Source organism: Triturus cristatus, chromosome 6 (genome assembly GCF_964204655.1).
Source record: "Triturus cristatus chromosome 6, aTriCri1.1, whole genome shotgun sequence".
Classification (NCBI taxonomy): domain Eukaryota; kingdom Metazoa; phylum Chordata; class Amphibia; order Caudata; family Salamandridae; genus Triturus; species Triturus cristatus.
In genome coordinates, this window is record NC_140589.1 from 700,020,880 (window position 1) to 700,040,493 (window position 19,614).

A 19,614-nucleotide genomic window follows, 5' to 3' on the forward strand; every position below is an offset into this window, starting at 1 on the left:
GCTTTTTTCTTAACCTTTTATCTCATCAATTTGTCTACATAAATCTAAATATCTAAATGTAGTATTTCTGGACCTGCTCTGAAGTCTAGCTATAGTTATCGTTATTCTGTATTATTTTTGGTTTCTCCTCCAGATTTTAGTCTTAAACTCCCCACAGATACAAAAATGTTTTACCTACTCACAGAGAGGTCTCATGAAGACAGGGGCCCGATTATGATGTTGGACGGACTGCTACAAATGGCCTGTCCGTGGCTGTCCATCTGACATCTGGTGCCGCAGTCTGACCGCCACATTATGATGTGTGGGGGTCGGAGGCGGTGAGTGGAGGGACTAACTGACGCTTCCGACGGGCTCAAGGAGCCCATCGGTCGGAACGTAATACCCTACAATAGGGGTGGTGCCTACTCAGGCACCGCCATAGGGATTACAATGTCCCATTCTGGCTGCCTTTTCATGGCTGTCCGACAACCATGAAAAGGCAGTCTGAATTGGATTTGGGGGCCCCTACCAGGCCCCTGGCCCTTGTGGGCCTCTGCTATGGGCCCAGGGGGGTACCTGTGGTACCCCCCCAATTATCCATGCCCCGTGTGCCAGGCACCACATTGTGCCTGGCACACAGGGAATGGGTGTTTGAAAACATCTGTTTTTTCATTGTGGCTTGGGCCGCAGCACAAGCCGCAATGGAAAACGGTATGATTCTGACCGCCTACACAGCAGTTGCAACATAATTTGGCGGGTGGCATGTCTGACTACTTGTCAGTTGGTCTCAATTCCGCTATGATGTCTGACCGGCATCGTAATGAGGCACTATGTGTCCAGGCTAGCAATATTTCCTATTGCTCTGCGACATGTTTGTTTAAAAGCCTAAAACTACAGCATTTCTTTACAAGATGCCGACTGTCGACTTGCATCCCACAGGCATATATTATGATGGGTAAATTCTGATGTCAAAAGACACTTACTATAATACAAAATAAGGGGATGCCAAGTATGGATGTTGAGAAAAAATTCTTCCAAACAATCACAAGCAATATTTTTAGACATGCTGTTCTATAAATACAAAACTATTTTTAATTATATTTGCTCAAAAGAGTGATTTTGGGTACATCGCTACTTTGGAACTTAAATACCTGGGTTCTAATTCTAGCTGTAGCACTTGACTGACAATTGTGTGATTCAAGGTAAAACACCTCATTTATGTGCTTAAAATTCTGAATGTGTGATATGTAATACAATTTTAAATATGTGAGATTTAATATAATTGTATAACTCAAATGTGTAAATCCCCAGCTGATGTACTCAATCTTACATTATCCTAACACTCCCATTAATGTGCAGTGCTCTGTTGCTCTCGAGATAGGTTAAGGTTATATACTAAGACATACATATATATTATGAATAAAGTCGATTTTATAGAAGTAATCCATTGACAAATAATGTATGTGTACAAGAAATTAAATGATGATACTAATAGGAGTACTCATTAAATATATGCATACTATAGAACATTTTTAAATGCATTCAATCAAAGTTTTTGTATACTGTACAAAAAAGCCTTAACGTTTTTAAAACATATATTTAGAACTCTAAGCGAAACCAGATTTTCACAAAATTCATGTGTGAAATCATTATACAGATAACATAATCTTGTGTTAGACAGATTCATTGCATTTGTTAGTGGATGGTAAGATGCATCACCCCCATTAGGTATACAGCAAACAATATACATTTGGTTTGAGATTCAGCTTTAAGTGATCCTGACGTGACATTTGATGTACACTACAAGCAAACTAATAGAAAACATATCTACTGTCAACCCAACCAGGATTCATGTTCAGGGAGTGATACAATGGTAATGATTGAGTCAGTTATTCAGAATATGCTTTTTAGATTCTTTAGATGGAAATTCAATTGAAAGTTCTTGAGCAGGATTTATTGAGGTGGTCACTTGAACAAATTCGTGCTAAGGTTGGTTTGTTGGGTCGGCTAGATTGGATTTATCATTGCCAAAAAGGAAGATGGGACTAAATGAATGGCTGGCAGATACATAACCTTCAGTCATTGACAGTTAAACGTATTTAGAATCAATAATTGTCATTATGTGATACACATCCAAAGTACACAGCTCAACTGCCTACAACCATCGGCCGGCAGAGCGAAACAAAATAGCCAGTACACAGCGCATAGGTCTACAGCCCGGAGGGTGACCCCGCAGGAAGATGATTTAGTGTAGAACAGACCTGCAAGGCAATTGCTCAAGTATTACTTTTATAAGAAAATTTTGAAAACAAAACAGATAAACAAACCCCCAACCCCCCAAAATCCCACCCTCTCTGCATCAGTCTCTTGCCACCGCACCGAAACCCCCGGGGGTCAACAATCCTAATCAAAGATATGTCAAACTACCTCAGTGGCCCCTACCGGTTCCAAAGAGATAAGTTGAAGAATTTGCAAATATTTGGGGCACGTGACTTCCCTCAACTCCTTTGACAGAAGTTGCAAGAAAGGACTCCAAAGCTTAGCGTATTCCGATCCCTTCCCATCAATGCTAAGCGATAGGCGTTCCATCGCAAGAAGGTGCCATAGTCTCCGTATCCAGTCCCTCGGGTCTGGCGCAGCCGGAGAGCCCCACTGCGCCAAAAGAACCTGCCGCGCCGCTAGCAATGCCAACGCAAGTTGTCGGCCCCGCAACGTGCGCAAGGGAAAGGACTTGGGGTGAGGGAGACCCAACAGCGTGTGCTCAGTCTCCCGCGGCAGCGTGATCTGAAACGCCTTATCAAGATCAGCCAGGATCGCCGCCCAATACCGCACCAATTTCGGGCAACGCCACAGCAAATGAACAAGGGTGCCAGGGTGACCACACCCCCGCCAGCAAAGGACAGATTTAGTAGGGTCCCAAGACTGAATGCGCGCCGGAGTATAGTACCAGTATGCCGCCACTTTATAAGCAGATTCCGCTCCCGCCGTGTCAGACGCTGTGTGATGGGCGCGGTAGAAAACATGCTCCACTCCTCAGTCTCCCACCTAACCTGCGCCTTTGATCGCTGCTGCTCAGGACGCGCCATTATCATTGCGTACAGTTCCGATATGAGTTTCCAGTCATCCTTCTTACAAACCAACCAGCGCTCAAAAGTGGTCAAGGGCCGGGACATCAAGGCAAAGTTAGAGGGTAGAGTCACCCAATGTGCTAGCTGCGAGTGATGGAAGGCGTCAGCGTTTGGCAGGTCGAAATAGTCTTTGCGCAGTTGGGCGAAGGGGAGCACACCGTCTGCATCAAAGAGGGAATCCACTCTCTTACATCCCTCCTCTCGCCATCTCTGAAAAACAGGAGACGCACATCCCGGCGGAAAGTCAGGGTTGTCCACGATGGGGGTCATAGGGGATGGCAACGTGGTCCATCCCCTAGGGCCAACCAACTGATCCCACGCTCTGAGAGTCGGGGAGGTCACCGGTGACGAGTAGAGGCCCCATGCCCTATGCTTCCGCGGAAGCCAGAGCTCACGCCATATATTACAGCCAGCGACAGTCTGGTCCATAAAATTCCAGTGCTTGCTGGACAATGGTCGATTCCACTCCGTGATATATCGGAGGCAAGAGGCTTGGTAATACGCACTTAAAAGCGGAAAGCCCAGCCCCCCTGCGGTCTTCGGCGAGGTAACAAGAGATAAGGCGAGTCTCGGCCTCTTATTATGCCACAAAAACTTATTAAGAAGCTCCTGCAGCCCCCGTAGAGTACCCGGCGGCGGTTGCGCCGGGAGCATCTGAAACAAATAAAGGACACGCGGCAGCACAGTAATTTTTGTCGCCGCGAGTCTCCCATACCAGGCCAGATTAAGGCGAGACCAATCCGATAGCGACCTGGCAGTTTGCTCCACCAAAAGCTTATAATTGAGGAGGACATATTTAGCAATGGAAGGGGTCAACCGGATACCCAGGTATGGAATGTCAGAATACACCCACTGGAAGGCAAAGACACACTGCAAGTCTCTAACCTCATCCTCCGGGATAGACAGATTAAGCACCTGCGATTTCGAATAATTAACTTTGAACCCCGCTGCTAACCAAAAATCGTGAAGCTCCCTTGCCAAATACCGCAGGGTGGTGCGCGGGTAAGGGAGATCGGCGCCAAACTTGATGCCCTCCACATCCGGATTCGAGCGTATACGCTGGGTGAAGGGCTCCGTATAGAGCGCGAATAATATCGGAGACAGGGGGCGCCCCTGCCTCGTCCCCCTGGAGATGGGGAAGAGGGAAGACCGACACCCATTCACGCTCACCGATGCCCTAGGGGCTGCATAGAGACACTGTACCCAGCGGATAAAGTTCTCACCGAAACCAAAAGTGCGCAAGACAGCAAACAGATAATCCCAGTCTACTCGATCAAAGGCCTTCTCGGCGTCGATGGAAAGTAGACAAGCCTGAGCCCGAGATCGATGAGATGGAGAATACGCTTGGTGTTGTCCCCGCCCTGACGCGTAGGCATAAAGCCGGATTGATCGGGGTCTATGATGCCATCCATCAGAGGGCTGAGGCGCGCCGCCCAAATACTCGCAAATAACTTTGCGTCCATATTTAAGAGGGAAATTGGCCGATACGAGCCGCACTCCCTCGGATCCTTCCCAGGCTTAAGGATGACTGTAATCGCGGCTTCCGACATAGAGGGAGTGACCTCCCCAGTATCCTTAAAAGAGTTGAAAAGATGCGTTAGAAGCGAAGCCAGCTTAACGCAAAAGGTTTTAAAGAACAAAGCGGAAAAACCATCCGGCCCGGGTGATTTGGCGATCTTGAGACGGGCATCGCAGATATGACTTCCTCAATGCGGATAGCGGACTCCAACGCGTCCGCTGAGGATGCAAACAGCGGTATAATGCCGCAGGACGCGAGGTAAGCCTCCCTCCCCTCTGACTCGGTCTCCTCCCTAGTATACAAGCGCTGATAAAAATGGCGGAAAGAATCCACAATAAGGGCGTCAGTGGTGTGCTCCACCGCGTGGGAATCCCTAATGGACTGTTTCGCTGTACGCTGTGCGCTCGCCCGCAGCCTATGGGCTAACAGCCGCCCCCCCATTATCCCCACTGAGGTAAAATTTATGACACAAGTGCAAAAGTGCATGCTCGGCCCTGTCAAGGTCCAAATGCTTCAGCATGCGCCGTTTCGTTTCAAGCTCCCTCCACACCCTAGGAGCACCCGTTCGTTTGTGGATAGACTCCAAGGCCCCCACCTCTTCCTCCAGCTCCGCACGCTTAGGCTTACGCAGACGTGTGAACGCAGCCGTTAGCGCAATGAACTCTCCCCATACTACCAGCTTGAGAGCCTCCCAAACTGCCGCTAAAGACGTACCCTCTTGGTCATTAGCTGCCAGGTAAGCAATGATCGTGTCCCTTATACGAGTAACTACTGCTTCCGAGTGTAGCAAAGAATCACGCAGGCGCTAGCCAGGAGATGGGGGTCGCGCAGCAGGAGAGCTGAGTTGCACCGATATGAGGGCATGGTCGGAGAGTGAGCGGGGAGTGATAACCGCATCTGATAAGCAGGACAAAAGGGGAGTGGAGGCGAAGAAGTGTTCAAGGTGGGCATAAGTTTTATGCGCTGCAGAGTAGTCTAGTTCAGTAGGGTGCTGTACGCGCCAGACATCATGCAAACCGCCATCACTCAACCACTGCCTTCCCCCTTGCGATAAGGCACCCGTACGATGGGACCGCTGCTCAGACCTATCCATACCCGTATCCATCACCACATGCAGATCCCCACCCACTAGGATCAGGGCGTCTGGCGAAGCCAGAACCTCAGAGAAGGCCATCTCAGGAAGGGTTCCTGGCGTTCATTCGGGGCATACAACGATCCTACAGTGAAATACGTATTCCCCCATTGCACACGAAGCGCAAGGAGTCTACCCATGATCTCAGAAACCTGGGAGAGAACTTTATACTGAGTGCGCGCACTAAAAAGGATTGCAACCCCGTGCTTTTTAGTCGCGCCTGAAGACCACACCTGTAGAGGGAAGCGCTTATCTCTCATTCGCTTAGTGTCCTTAGAGAGGAGATGAGTCTCCTGTAGCAGACACACGTCGCCCCCTACTCCCTCCAAGAGGGACAGGATAGCGGAGCGCTTAACAGGACTATTGAGGCCCCTAACATTCAGGCTCACCACCTTTAGACTCCTACCCATAGAGGCCCGAGGGGGAAAAACCAGGGCCTAAGCGCAGAACACCAGAGCGATGAGGTGGACCGCAGGGCTGCAATCCTAGGACATACATCTCCCAAACCCAAGAGAGAACTAATGCGGAAACAACCCCGTCCCCCCCATCTCCAACCCTCTCCCCCGAGCCCCAAGAACACAACAAACACGGAAAAGACAATGCAAAACACAGGATACCAGAGTCCTAAAAAAGGACAACAGTCTGTCACGTAAATCAAACGATGTGGGGAACATGGCACCACGGAAAATGACACCTCGTCTCTGAAGGCAATATACATCCAACCCCCAAAGGGTAGTTGATGATAAGCACACGCAACCAAGGTCCCCTCCGGCGCCGTTAAAGAGCCCACCTGATGCCCGCCAGACAATGCTCATGGAACACCATTTTTGTCCGTCACCTGTGCCACAGACGTGACAGCCGCCTCCCTTTCCATAAGACTGGTGGACACATCGGGTCTCGAGGACTGAGGGGATCGCCCAACGCGCTGCCAGCCATCCGAGCGTCTGCTTCGTCGAGAGGAAGCGCCAGCTACCCCAGGCGGGGAAGAGGGCCGGTCCAGCCCCAGGACTTTATAAGCGGTAGCCAGAGAACGAAGCTGGAGGAGTTCTCCCTGATGTTTAAAGATAAACCGGAATGGGTGACCCCACGAATATGGGATGTTATTCTCGCGAAGATGATTAGTGATGGGCTTAAACTCCCTGCGTTTCACCGGGGTGGAAGCAGCTAAGTCCTGATAGAGGATCGGCTGGTGACCCCGAAACTGCACCGGGTTGAGATCACGGGCCTTCCGAAGGATTTGCTCCTTGAGTTGGAAATCGTGCACGCACACCAGTATGTCCGGCGTGGGAGCCTTCGCACCCTTCAGCAAGCCAGCACGGTGCACGCGGTCCATCTGAATTTCCCGCTCTGCCTCCTCGCCCAAGATCTGCCGGAAGAGTGTAGAACATAGTCCCGGAGATCGTCGCCTTCTCCTTTCCATGGCACTGCCCGGATTCTGATGTTATTCCGCCGAGAACGGTTTTCGAGGTCCTCGACGTGGGCCTGCAGATCAAGATTTTGCTCCGTGAGACGGATGACATTCTGTTGCAGCTAGTGCATATCATACTCATGCCCCAAATCGTGCTCTTCCACCGTAGCAACACGCTCCCCAAGGGCGTCCACGTCGTGCCGCACTTCACGAAGGTCAGAGGAGAGCTGAGAGCGAAGTTCCAAGATATCCTCTTAAATGGCGGAGAATAAGTCGAGCATAAACGCCTTAGTGGCTAGTTGGTCACTATCCTCAGGCAGCGGTGAGGGTGGAGCCATCTGGGAAGAGGCAGGCCCGTGGACTTCTGCATAGCATCTTTTAGGGTCTTGTCCAAGAGACCTTGCCACCGGCCCACCACAGCACGGCCCAGGCAAGGAGGCGCCGCCCGCCGATTCGCGAGCCGAGAGTCCCCCCCCCGGGGCCGATGTTGTCAGCCTCCCAGGCCCACAGCAAGCAGTCAGACCCGGTAATGACTAGGTAGAGATGGGGGGAGGGGCACACAACCACAGCGCGCACCCCAGGCGTGTCATCCGTGGTCAATGGGGAGCGCAGAACAGCCTACTCGATGGCAGGCTACAGGGCTCCGCAGCAAGGCCTCGCGCGCGCCCCAGAAGCTCGCATCCCACCGTCTGCCGAAGTGCGGACCGAGCAATACCCATCAGCAGCAAGCACTCCCCTCCACCATAGCACTCACCACCAGTCCGCTATCCGTTGGAGTTCAGAAAGGGCACAGGTCCCCGCCCAGGGGCCGCAGGGCCGGGAGCCACCGGTCTAGGCCTTCCAGTCAGGCAAATAGCGGCCCAAGAGCCGGCCGCACTGCTCCCTCTGCGCTGATTCCAGGGCATCTAAGGGCGAGCCCTAGCCAGCGCCGCCGCCGTCCCCAGCTCGAATCAGGGCACCTCCTCTTCCAGCACCTCTCCACGCCGCCCCACGCGGCCGCAAGCTGCAATCAGTAGGGCTGCCGGGTCGCAGCAAGGCCGGGACCGGATAGCTCCGCCACACTCATGAAGCGCCACCGTGCCCCAGGACAGCGGGCCGCCGAGGGCACCAGGTTCCGCTAAGGCCACGAAGCTCCGCTACAGGGCCACAGGGCCGGAAGATGCCGGGCCGGGTCCGTCAGGAATGCAAATGGCGGCCAAGCAGCAGGCCGCACCAGCTTCTCCGCAACAGTTCCAGCCCAGCCACAGGGCGAGCCCCAGTCAGCGCCGCCCCTGTCACCAGACCACCTCTGGGCACCACCGGGACGCCCCCCCCGGCACTCCATGCCGCCGATCGCGGCCGTCAATCCAAAGCAACAGGGCCGCCGGGCCGCAGCAAGGCCGGGGCCAGGCATATCCATAAAGCCTCCAGATTGTCGCCGCTCCCCAAAAAGAGGACCGCTGAAGACATCAGGTAAGTGGCACTCACAGTAGGGCACCGCGGTAGGCTCGGATGGGCATCAGGGGGCCTGATAGTGAAAGCGATGTTCTGGCGGTGCCGGAGAGACAAACGCGCCTCACTCCGCCGCCTTCTTAGCCACGCCCCCAGTTAAACGTATTTAGATAAAAATGATCTTCATTTGTAAACAATTGAATAACGAAAATATACCAGTTGAATCAATCTTTTTCAAGCACCAGACGTAGGAATTATAGGCATCAGTACAGACGTGTTGCATTTGAAAGAATCTCAAAGTTATATACAGAAAGGCTGCCCTGCACATTGTAAAGGTGACATAAAGGGAGACACAATACAGCTTCTCAGCCAAAACACACTGTACATGAAAACCACTGTGTTGCATATGTCAGTGAGTTGGCAGCTTACATGTGGAAGTGCTTATGTATGTATATGTGAGGAAGGCTGCAAGAAAAAAATGATTGTGAATATCAAAAGGCATTCTGTTCAGGAATGTTAAAGCAACAATGCTACTTCTATGCACGTAATCCAGATGTATGTTGGCCCAATTTAGATTAATTGTTTTTGAGTTGATTCAGAAACACCTGCTTTGTGGAAACAGAAAAAAGAAATTCTCCATATTTCAGCCTCATTAAAGATGGCGGGTGGAATGGGGAGTGGCCAGCCGGACAACATGGCGGACGCGACTTGCTAGTGCTCCGTCCTATAATCCGTGATATTTCTCCTGGAGGTGCCATCTGCAACATCGCTGCCCGAGGATAATTGCCGGAGAGCGGGCTGCGTCTGCGGAGAGCTGCACTGAGCGATTTAGCTGGCTGGACGTGAAATACCGCAAAAGACAAGCGCGAGGCCCTGCTGACAATCGGGCTGCGCGTGGACATTTTGTGGAAGGAAATGGCGGCCAGCTATGAAACCGCCTTGCACTGGAAACGGAGTCCCCGTCTTCGGTGTGCCTAGGCAGTGGAAATGCCTCCATGCAACTGAACTGTTGGTGCCCTGCTGTACAGTTCCCCTGCGACTACTGAGGCAAGTGAAGAGGTACAGTTGCGGCTGGGGGCTCCCACGAGGGACAATGAGGCAGGGCAGCGCGGACAGGTCCCTTTGTAGGTGCTACACGCCACGAAAGCAGATAAGAGCTGCGGGCGCACCACCCGGGACTTCAGGAGCTGCAGACTGTGCAGGGCCAGCGGCTGTGTGGAGTGGACATTTTAAAGTGCAGCAGCGCCAATGTAGGAAGAGAGCTGACATCTCCTGAGACCCTATGTGACGGGCTGAAGTGAGGCTTGAGGCAATGCGGAGACCTTCATGGCTCAGGCCGCCACTGGGGACATAGGCATAGTGGGTGCTCCCTGACAAGTTGAGATTTGATGCCCTGCTACGGTGTCCCTCAGACCTGTCGCTGGTGGGCTGAGACGGGTTAAGCAGTAAAGGCGAGCGCCTGACAGTGCCGGGTGCTGAAGGCGGAGGAAAGGCCCCGGTGTCGGTGTTGTGGACACTGTGTTATGCCCTTGTGCGCGCCCATATCCTGCACGAGACTGCAAGCGCTGCAGATACCTTACCTGTGAACCCCTTGGTACCGTAGCTGATGCGGAGTGAGGGGCAGTGCGGTGTGAGAAAACCGGACAGTGCCGCGGCGGCCATAGAGAGCAGAGTTTCGGAACCGCTAGAGCCCCACAGGGCGGAGAGGAACACGACCAGCAATCCTACACAGTCCTCTATGGGAGCTCTGACCCTGTGAACTACAGGATATGTGGATTGCCCCGAAGTTAGTCATCTGAGGGGAGCAGGGTGACCTTGCTGGGGCCGCTGGGGAGCGCCACAGAGTGCAGTCGCGTGGCGGAAGGTGCGGTTGCCCCTGGTGGGAACATCGGAGGAGCTGCTGACCTTCAGGCAGTGTGACAGAGCGGCAAGAGAACTGGTTGAGCCTCCTGTGGCCTGGTCAGTGAGACTGGGAGTCCCCGGAGACGGGCGGCTAGGTCGGACTGGTGAGAAAGGTGGTGGGGAAGTGCGGGCGGTGATCCTGATAATAAACCTGTGGGATTCTTGGCTGGAGCTGGCGGGAGCCTGTGGAATCTGTGGGCCCCGGACTGGGGATTGGGAATCACACAAGCAACGCATAATCCAAGGGGCATAGACAAGTGATATTGCTTGATCGAGACTGTTGCAGTGCCTCTCTCTTCCAACTCTAAGGCGCTGCCGTTGTTGTCCCCCTGCCTGCTAGAGACCTGATGCTGGCTCAGCTACCCTGATCTGCAGCGCCCACGCGTAAGTCACCACTTCTGGTGGGCAGGATACATCCTTCTCCTGGTGAACTGAGGTGATACACAGGCCCCAAGGATTGGTGGTTCAGATACAGCGCACAAGAGGCGCTGAGCGTAATAGGCGAATGCCCACAGCGCAGCAACTGGTGATGGGCCGGATTCGGGCCAAGGCACAACAAGGTCGCTTACAGGACACCGACCTTGACCCAGTACAGGGAATCGTGGGAGAGATGCCAGAGCCAGCGACCACAGCCCTGGCGGCCAAAATGGACTCAGTTCTCGCAGCGGTGGAGCGGATAGGTGCAGCACTGGATCACACTAGGACCTCCCTGGAAACCAGAATCGACAAAGTTACCTCAGACTTCACCTTGCTCCACGCAGATCACCGGAAACTGGCTGATAGTCACTACACACGACCAAACCCTGAAGGAGCTTCAGCCTGTAACGACAAGTCATGCAGCCGCATTGCAGGATTTGATAGACTGTGTCCACCCACTGGAAGACCGGGCAGACGATTCGTAAGGACGCTCACGCCGTAATAATATCCGCGTGGTGGGCCTGCAGGAAGCCGAGGAAGGTAGGAACCCGGAACAATTCACGAAACGATGGCTGCGAGATCTGCTACCTCCGGGGACCTTGTCCGCACAGTTTGTGGTGGAACGGGCTCACCGTATCCCGGCACAGAAGCCGCAACCGGGTGTCAGACCGCGTCCGTTCATATTTAAGCTACTAAATTACAGGGATAGGTACACGGTGCTCCGTGAGACGCGGAAAATGGACTCTATTCAGGTGAGCGGCACTCCAGTTATGATTTTCCCCGACTACACTGCTCGCGTACAGAGGCGTCGGAGCAACTACATGGCTGTAAAACGACAACTCCGGGCCCTGGGGCTCCCTTACTCGCTGCTGTTCCCTGCCCGGCTACGAGTGGTCACAAAAGCCAGGGTCCGTTTTTTTGATTCTCCTGAGGAGGCATGGGACTGGCTAGAGGAGTCAGGATTGTGGACGGGCGTGCAGCCCTCGGATCGGGGCGGTGAAAATATGGAGGGGACAGCTGAAGGCAGTCAGCCCGGGGGCCTCGGCTCCCACCCTAGATAATATGAGGAAGGAACGGCGAGACGTGTTGGAGGCAGTTGCGACCCTTGGATCCTCGCAGATTCGTGAACGGTCCGATAGTAACAGACAAGCTATGTTGGTGGCCTGTGGCTCTTCGTCACCGTCCACAGAAAATTCGGAAGAGCTTAGTCTGTAGGTGGTCACCCCACAAACTGCTGACGACATTATAGGATGAAGCGACGGAATGATGTACTTTAATGTGAGCTGTCCATGCAAGTAAAATGCTGTTCCCTGTACTGCATAATGGGGCTGGCTGTCACGTTGGAGGGTGGTGACTCATTGGGGTTACACGTCGCATGTCTCACACACTGTGTCGATCTCTGGGTGGGAAGCAGGCTGCCGGGGAACAGCATGGCTTCGCCAGAGGTTACATACATAGCTGCCTGGATTGACAGACCCGCGAGTTGCTGGCCCCCGCGGGACAGTTCGGGAGTTTCTCTAGCTGGCACACTAAACACACGGGCAGTAAAGGGGAAGGCTATAACATACCATCATTCTCACGCAACCCCATAGGTAACACTTTACCTAAGTTTAGGATTTGTCCGAGTTACAGAAGTTTGGACGGCCATCGCGAAATGACCGCCCCAGATGTTCAGTTGTTCATGGTTTGTTTTATGTTGTTGTCTCTGATGCAGCAGTCCGACACACTCGCGCAGCCCCCTAGCCCCCGCGCCCCACAAGATGCCCCACCCGACGCCATGCCCCTGGTATCCCTGTTGATCACTACAAGCAGAAATGGCGCGAGCTGATATAATCACATGGAATATCTATGGCATGTACACACCTGGGCGTCGTTACTCCACATTTGCAAATCTACAGCGTCATTCAGCTGCAATTGTCCTGCTGCAAGAAACACATATGAATCAGCCGGAGCTTGATAGGCTGCGTGGGCAGGTCTATAGCACAACTTATTCGGCACATGCGCGGGGCACGCTAATTTGGGTGCTGGCAGGTACCCCATTCGTTTGTGAGGAAGCCGTGACAGATCCTGATGGCCGCTACACTCTAGTGAAAGGAACACTTAATGGCCAGCAGGTGCTTTTAGGCTCCATATATGCCCCAAATACCGATCAATCTTCGTTCCTGCCACGACTATCTGTAGCACTGTCTCCGTACGTTGGGTTGCCCTGGCTGCTGGGAGGAGATGTCAACGCGGTCCTAGATGTGTACATGGATAGGTCCTTCCCGCCGCTTCGGGTAACGACTGCAACCTCTAATGCGCAGGCGCTAGCGGACTGGTTGTCCCAATGGGCGGTATTGGACATATGGCATGTACTGCACCCCACGGACCGCATTTACTCCTATTATTCCGCAACTCATGGTTTGCATGTGAGATTGGACTGGGTGGTGGGCTCGCAGTCTCTGGTGCCCTTGGTTGAGGTAGCGGAATACCTAGGTAGGACGCACTCCGATCATAATCCTTTACGTCTCCGACTGAACTGGGACCCTGGACGCCCCCCCATACCCACCTAGCGCCTCCAACCTGCTGCACTGGAGGACTCAGAATTCCGTGCATCACTGGGATCAGCTGCCCTGGAATAGTTTGAGCACAACGAGGGGACGGCGAGCTCCGCACTTGTGGAGTGGGATGCTCACAAAATAGCTATTAGGGGGCACTGTCTTGGGGCAACATGGAATCTGCGTATACAACTGTCCATGGCGCTCACGAGGTTGGAAGCGCAGCTGCTCCAATACGAAAGGGAGGGAGAAGACGGTGGTGGACAGTCAAGACAATTAGCGGACCTCAGGGCTCAACATGCGGAGCTTATGGTAAGGTTGCGTTGCCATAATTATCCTGCCCACACAGCTCGCACGCACGCTAAAGCAGACAGAGCGGGCAGACTTCTGGCCTGGCTGCTGAAACAGGAGAGTACGCATGCACCAATCGGGGCAATACGCACTTCGGAGGGTTCTCTGTTATACATCCAAAGGGAGATACACAGGGTGATGACAGATCATTACGCACAACTGTACCAATCCAGGGGGCGTTGCTCTCAACCTGACCTGGAGAGATTTTACGCGTCGATTCAGCTGCTGACGGCCTCCAGGACACACCAGGAGGCCCTTAATGGTCACCTCACCCTGGAGGAAATCGGAGAGGCGATTGGGTCCATGGCGTCCGGGAAGACGCCGGGTTCGGATGGCCTACCTGCAGAGTACTATAAAGCTTACTGAGATGTTCTGACGCAGCGTTTGCACACCCTCTACTCCACAGCCATGATGGACAATGAGTTGCCACCGTCAATGCGAGAGGCTTACCTGGTATCCCTCCTCAAGCCAGACAGGGACCCTGAAAACCTAGGGTCATACAGGCCCTTGGCACTCCTGAACGCAGTTTACAAGATATTTGCTAAGCTGTTAGCGGAACGCCTGGCGCTGGTGGTCCCCGAGTTGGTCCATACTGATCAAAATGGGTGTGTGCCCAAGCGTAGTATGTCGTTGAACCTGCGGAGGTTCTTCAGAGTGGCGGCCGACAGCGGGAAGGAGTGGTCAAGGGCGGGGTGCCTGGTACTAGACCTCGAAAAGGCTTTTGACTGCTTGGAGTGGAGCTACCGTGCGGCAGTGTTGCTGCGATATGATTTAGGTTGGGAGTTCCTACAAATGGTGGGCCTGTTATACAAGAATCACACAGTCCGGGTGAGGCTAGGGCCATACATCTCCAGACAACATCCCGATAGGCAGGGGAACCAGGCAGGGCTGCCCGCTATTGCTCCCTCGCGCTGGCAGTCGAGCCCCTGGCAGCGGCGCTGCGGACCACATTGGGAGTTGGAATACCCCTAGGGGATGCAACGCACCAAGTCTCGCTATATGCAGACGACCTTTTAGTCTTCGTGAGAGATGTAGGAGCTATTCCGGCTCAGCTAGAACATATCTTACGTGACTTTGCTGCTCTCTCTGGGCTCCATGTGAACGTTAATAAATCCTGTTTATATGCATTTAGGGGGGATATTCAGGATCCGGGCTATGTTCTGGCTGGCACGCAGGTGCAATGGAAGTCTGATACGTTCCGATATCTGGGAATACAGATATACCGACAACCAGCTGACCTCTTTGATGGCAATCTGGGTAGTGCGGTCACAGCCATTAAGTCGCAAATGGCTTTCTGGAAGATGCTCCCACTCACAGTCACAGGCAGGGTAGCGTTATCCAAGATGGTGATCCTTCCGCGCCTCCTATATTACTTCACTAACCTGCCATTGTATGTCCCAGCAGCCTTTTTTAACAAAATCGCTGCACACCTTAGAGACTTCCTCTGGGGTAATGCACGCCATAGGATATCATTAGCGAAGCTGTACTTGCCTGCGGACCAGGGGGGCCTGGCTGCACCCTGCTTAGAACACTACTATTTAGCTGCGCAGCTGCAGTGTATAGCTAGATGGCTCGCCTACAGAGGACGGGAGGACACAGCGACTACAGCACCCCCCCTCACTCTGGACTGCATCACTGGGCTTTTTCATCCGGCGGTTAAGATGCCCACACCGACTACCCTCCTTTCAGAGGTAGCCTATAAATTCTTCCGCTGCTGCTTGTACGTCACTAAAGACCTAGTCACTTACGCGTCTGCTATACCGCTGGTGGGCTCCCCCAGCGGGCCTGGGGTGCTCATGTCCCTGGAGCTTCAGGAGTGGCACGAAGCTGATATACAGAGCCTGGGAGATCTGTACCGTGATGGCACGCTATTGCCATTTGAGTCCCTTACTGAAGAGCTGGGGCTCCCACAGGGGCATTTCTTAAGGCACCGCTCCTTGATCGCTACACTGACCTCTAGATGGGGGGACATGAAGGAAGAGCCGGGTCAACACCTCACCATGCAGTATCTACACGTAATGGGTCGAGGCCGGCACTTAGTCAGGTGGTATGTGGCATCCCTCCGCACGCATGCAGCGATCAAATTGGACTCACTTCGACGCCGGTGGGAGGGAGACCTGGAGAGGCAGCTGGAAGATAGGGAGTGGGAAAAGATATTGCAGAGTCCTAAACGTATTCCTCGAAACATGCGGTTCCATCAAATCCAATTGTTCATAGTTCACAGGGCGTATCTCACCCCCGAAAAGATCAATAGGTACTTTAGCCGTGAGGACACGGCCTGTCCCCGCTGTGCAGAGGTGGGGGTTGGTCTAGTGCACGTTATGTTATGGGGCTGCCACACACTGCATACCTACTGGCGTGCTATTGCTGAGACATTGTGCGCGTGCACGAGCCGTAGCATACCTTTTGAGTGGCCTACTTACCTATTACATCAATTTCGTAGGACCCCGGCCTCAAAAGTCACTTCCCGTTTCCTCGACCTGGGGCTGGTAGTTGCCAAGCGCATCTTAACAAAGAGATGGAAAGCGCAATCCCCGCCACACCTGAGGGCATGGAGGTATTTCCTCATAGCATGGGCTAAAGCAGAAGTAATAGCCATAACGCGGGAGGAGATAATGGGTCTGCGCAAGACACCAATGGCAGCACAATGGAAGGGTCTGCTTCAGGGTTTTATGCACATAGGGGGGGACAGCCTAGAGCAGCAGCCTGCTGTTGAGGGGGGCGCTCCCGCAACCTAAGATGGGCGACATGTTAGGTGCACCCTCTTCACACCACGCAGGCGCATTTACACTGGCCATTGAGTTTAAAAGGGTTGAAACTAGGTGTGTTGGATGACGTTGCAGCGTCGCAGGGAGTTGCGGGACAGGTACGGGAGGGGGGATGGAGGAGACAGAAGTAGTTACTATAAAGGGTAAGGGAGGGGGGACTAAGTGAAGCATGCGTACGTAGAAGTCGGACTTAACTGCTGTGTTTGGGGGGTTTCAGTTACTGTTTGTTTACTGTATAACATCTGTGCGTTCACATGAGATGTATGCTCTGCAACACTTTGCATAAGATATCCACGGAATCACACCACGTCTGTACGTTGGACTTTACTCCTGCTGACGCGACACATAAGATGTAGCTCAACCGAGATCGGTGGCTATAAAGTCACTTGGATGCGGAATGGATATTCTCAGCCCATGCGTGGGAACGGAGTGTCACAATCAGACGACTTTATTTGTGGTTGTGATGAAATGTTGGAAATTGTCTCGCACATGTATGTAAATGATGTGGGTAATAAGTAATAAAACAGATTTAAACAAAAATAAATAAAAAAAATTAAAGATGCTGGGGGAAACGTACAGTAGTATTTATTGGCAAACTACATATAATGTCAGGTGTTGGGTATAATGCCATCATTATTGATTTAATTGTTTGTTTCTTGTTCTCCTTGAAGGTTGCTATTCGGGCATCTGTTTTCAAACTATCTCTTAACCTAAATGCAAAATACAAAATAGCCAAATATTTATGCTGAGTTGTTTAGGTATGATATTGAAATTGTTTGGTCAAAAGTTTCAAAACTATAACCGGGTTGCAACTAAGATCAGAAGAAGATTAATTGAAGAGCAGGAAGACAGCATTTAACATGTAAAGGTTTTTGTATGAAAACTAGTAATATAATTTAATGTTCTGGTTTTGTTCATGTGTTTTCTTTCTCAAGGTTGAATCCACACAAAGCATGATTCGAATTTTGGGCCTCTCAGCAACCCTCCCCAATTACCTGGATGTAGCTTCGTTTTTGCATGTTAACCCTTTCATTGGACTATTCTACTTTGATGGGCGATTTAGACCAGTACCTCTTGGACAGACATTTATCGGAGTTAAGACAACTAATAAGGTAAATGTGAAAAAGATTTTGAAACTAATTTGAAAATGGCACAGAAATATTTTTAAGATGCGAGTATGCATGTTTTGTTATTTAAACATTGTATGATAGTCTTGTCTTGTGCAACTCGCAATTTGCCTGCGTTTTACTGAATTTGACACCAAAGTGCATCAAGCCAAACCATTAGCATTTTGTCTAAAGAATTGGATGGAATTCAATTGTTGCAATTTTATGTAGAACATGTATTTGTTGCTTTGAAAACTGTCTTATGTGATTTCTTGTAGGCAGATTGTGGAAAATATTATTTGATCCCAACCTGTTTCGTCAGGGTCAAGTCACTAAGTGCATTTTGAGGTACTTAAAACAGTACTGCAGTAATGCTACTTACTTAAGGTCTGATTATTGGTTTGGCAGTGTGGGAACGGGATGGCATACCACCACCCCCTCCCACACCGCCAAACTCCATCACCGACTGCCGGATTACAAGTCGTAATCAGGGCGGGAGGTCCTGCGGCAACTGGGCCCCGGCACTCCCTTCCAAAGGCTCATAGAAGAGCCTTAGAAAGGCAGTGCCTTCGGTCTGCCACAGCGCATTCCAGCACAGCATGGACTGTAAAGTCCATGCTGTGCTGGAACGGGGGGTGCATACAGACAGGGGGCACACCATGTGCCCCACTGCATGCACCACCGTGCTGTGAGGCACCAGGGGGCCCTGTAGGGCCCTCAAAGTTTCTCACCGCCAGCAGTTTCGTGGCGGGCTCACTGCCACGAGACAGCTGGCTGTGAGGAAACCCGTAATATGCTTGGCAGGGCCACAAGGGCCCCGCCAAGCTTATTGCGGCCTCACACGGCCACGCCACCCCCATGGATTGCGGATCCCTGGCGGTTGCGGCAGTGCAATGGCAGTCCAAACGCCCAACTTGTGATGAGGTGGTCAGAGTGTGGGTGCGGCGGTGGCTGGACCATCACTGCCGCGCCACCATGAGTCTGGCGGTCTATGGACCACCAGACTCATAATCAGGACCTAGGTGCAAAACGCAATTTACTAATCTGTTGGTGTAAATTTCCACCCACATGTTTTCTTTGGGGAGATCTCTACACATGTATTTTTAGTACTTAGTTGTAAATGTGGGATGGGTCAGTGAGGAGCGTTGGGAAAATGGGGGATACCAACAACAAAGTGGGAGGGTATTACCAAATCGCATTTAGCGATTTGAGGAGGATCATGCTGATACATAAACCCAAAAAAGAGTAACTACATCACTATTCACAAACTACGCTTCTAAAGATACTACAGCCCAGAAGACCACAACCGTAAATTAACAAATGTAATCCAGATCAGCCTTGGAATAAGTCCAGCACTACACATGTCCACTCAGAGGTACTGCCACACATTTTGAAGAAAATATTGGAGGCATGGATTTACATAGAAACCCGACACGAAATAATGTTAAAATACAATTATTTATTTCACCTTTTAACACTATATTGTTAGACCCGACATCCTTGGTGTGGTTTCCCCCCCAACCTTTTTAGGACTCTGTGCACCTTACCACTGCTAACCTGTGGTAAAGTAGCTCTCTCCTTCTAACATGTTAAGTTGTCCTACTCCTTATTTGGCACATTTAATTTACCTGAAAGTCCCTAGTAAATGGTGCTACTACTACACAGGGACTGTAAATGAAATGCTCCTATTGTGTCTGCAGCACTTTCTGTGCCACCCACTAAAGTAGTACTTTAAAACGTGTTTCAGGCCAGCCACTGCAGCTTGTAGTGCAGTTTTAAACTGTCAATTCGACCTGGCTAAATATACTTTTTACTAGACCTACACCTTCCTTTTTAATTATTATTAGTCACCCCTAAAGTAGCCTCTAAATGCTCGTGGGGCAGGGAGCATTACATTTAAAAAGTAGGACATGTGTACTTAAACTTAACGTGTCCA

At 51.7% G+C, this 19,614-nt stretch overlaps 1 protein-coding gene across 2 annotated transcripts in view; it reads left to right on the forward strand.

Moving 5' to 3' along the window:
* The window catches only part of ASCC3 (activating signal cointegrator 1 complex subunit 3), a 2,113,369-nt gene that overhangs the window by 1,003,719 nt on the left and 1,090,036 nt on the right, over positions 1-19,614 (forward strand). For both annotated transcript variants that reach the window (XM_085611187.1, XM_085611188.1), the window contains exon 12: positions 17,508-17,684. In XM_085611187.1, coding sequence (XP_085467313.1) covers positions 17,508-17,684 — 177 coding nt within the window. The remainder of the gene's footprint in view (positions 1-17,507; positions 17,685-19,614) is intronic.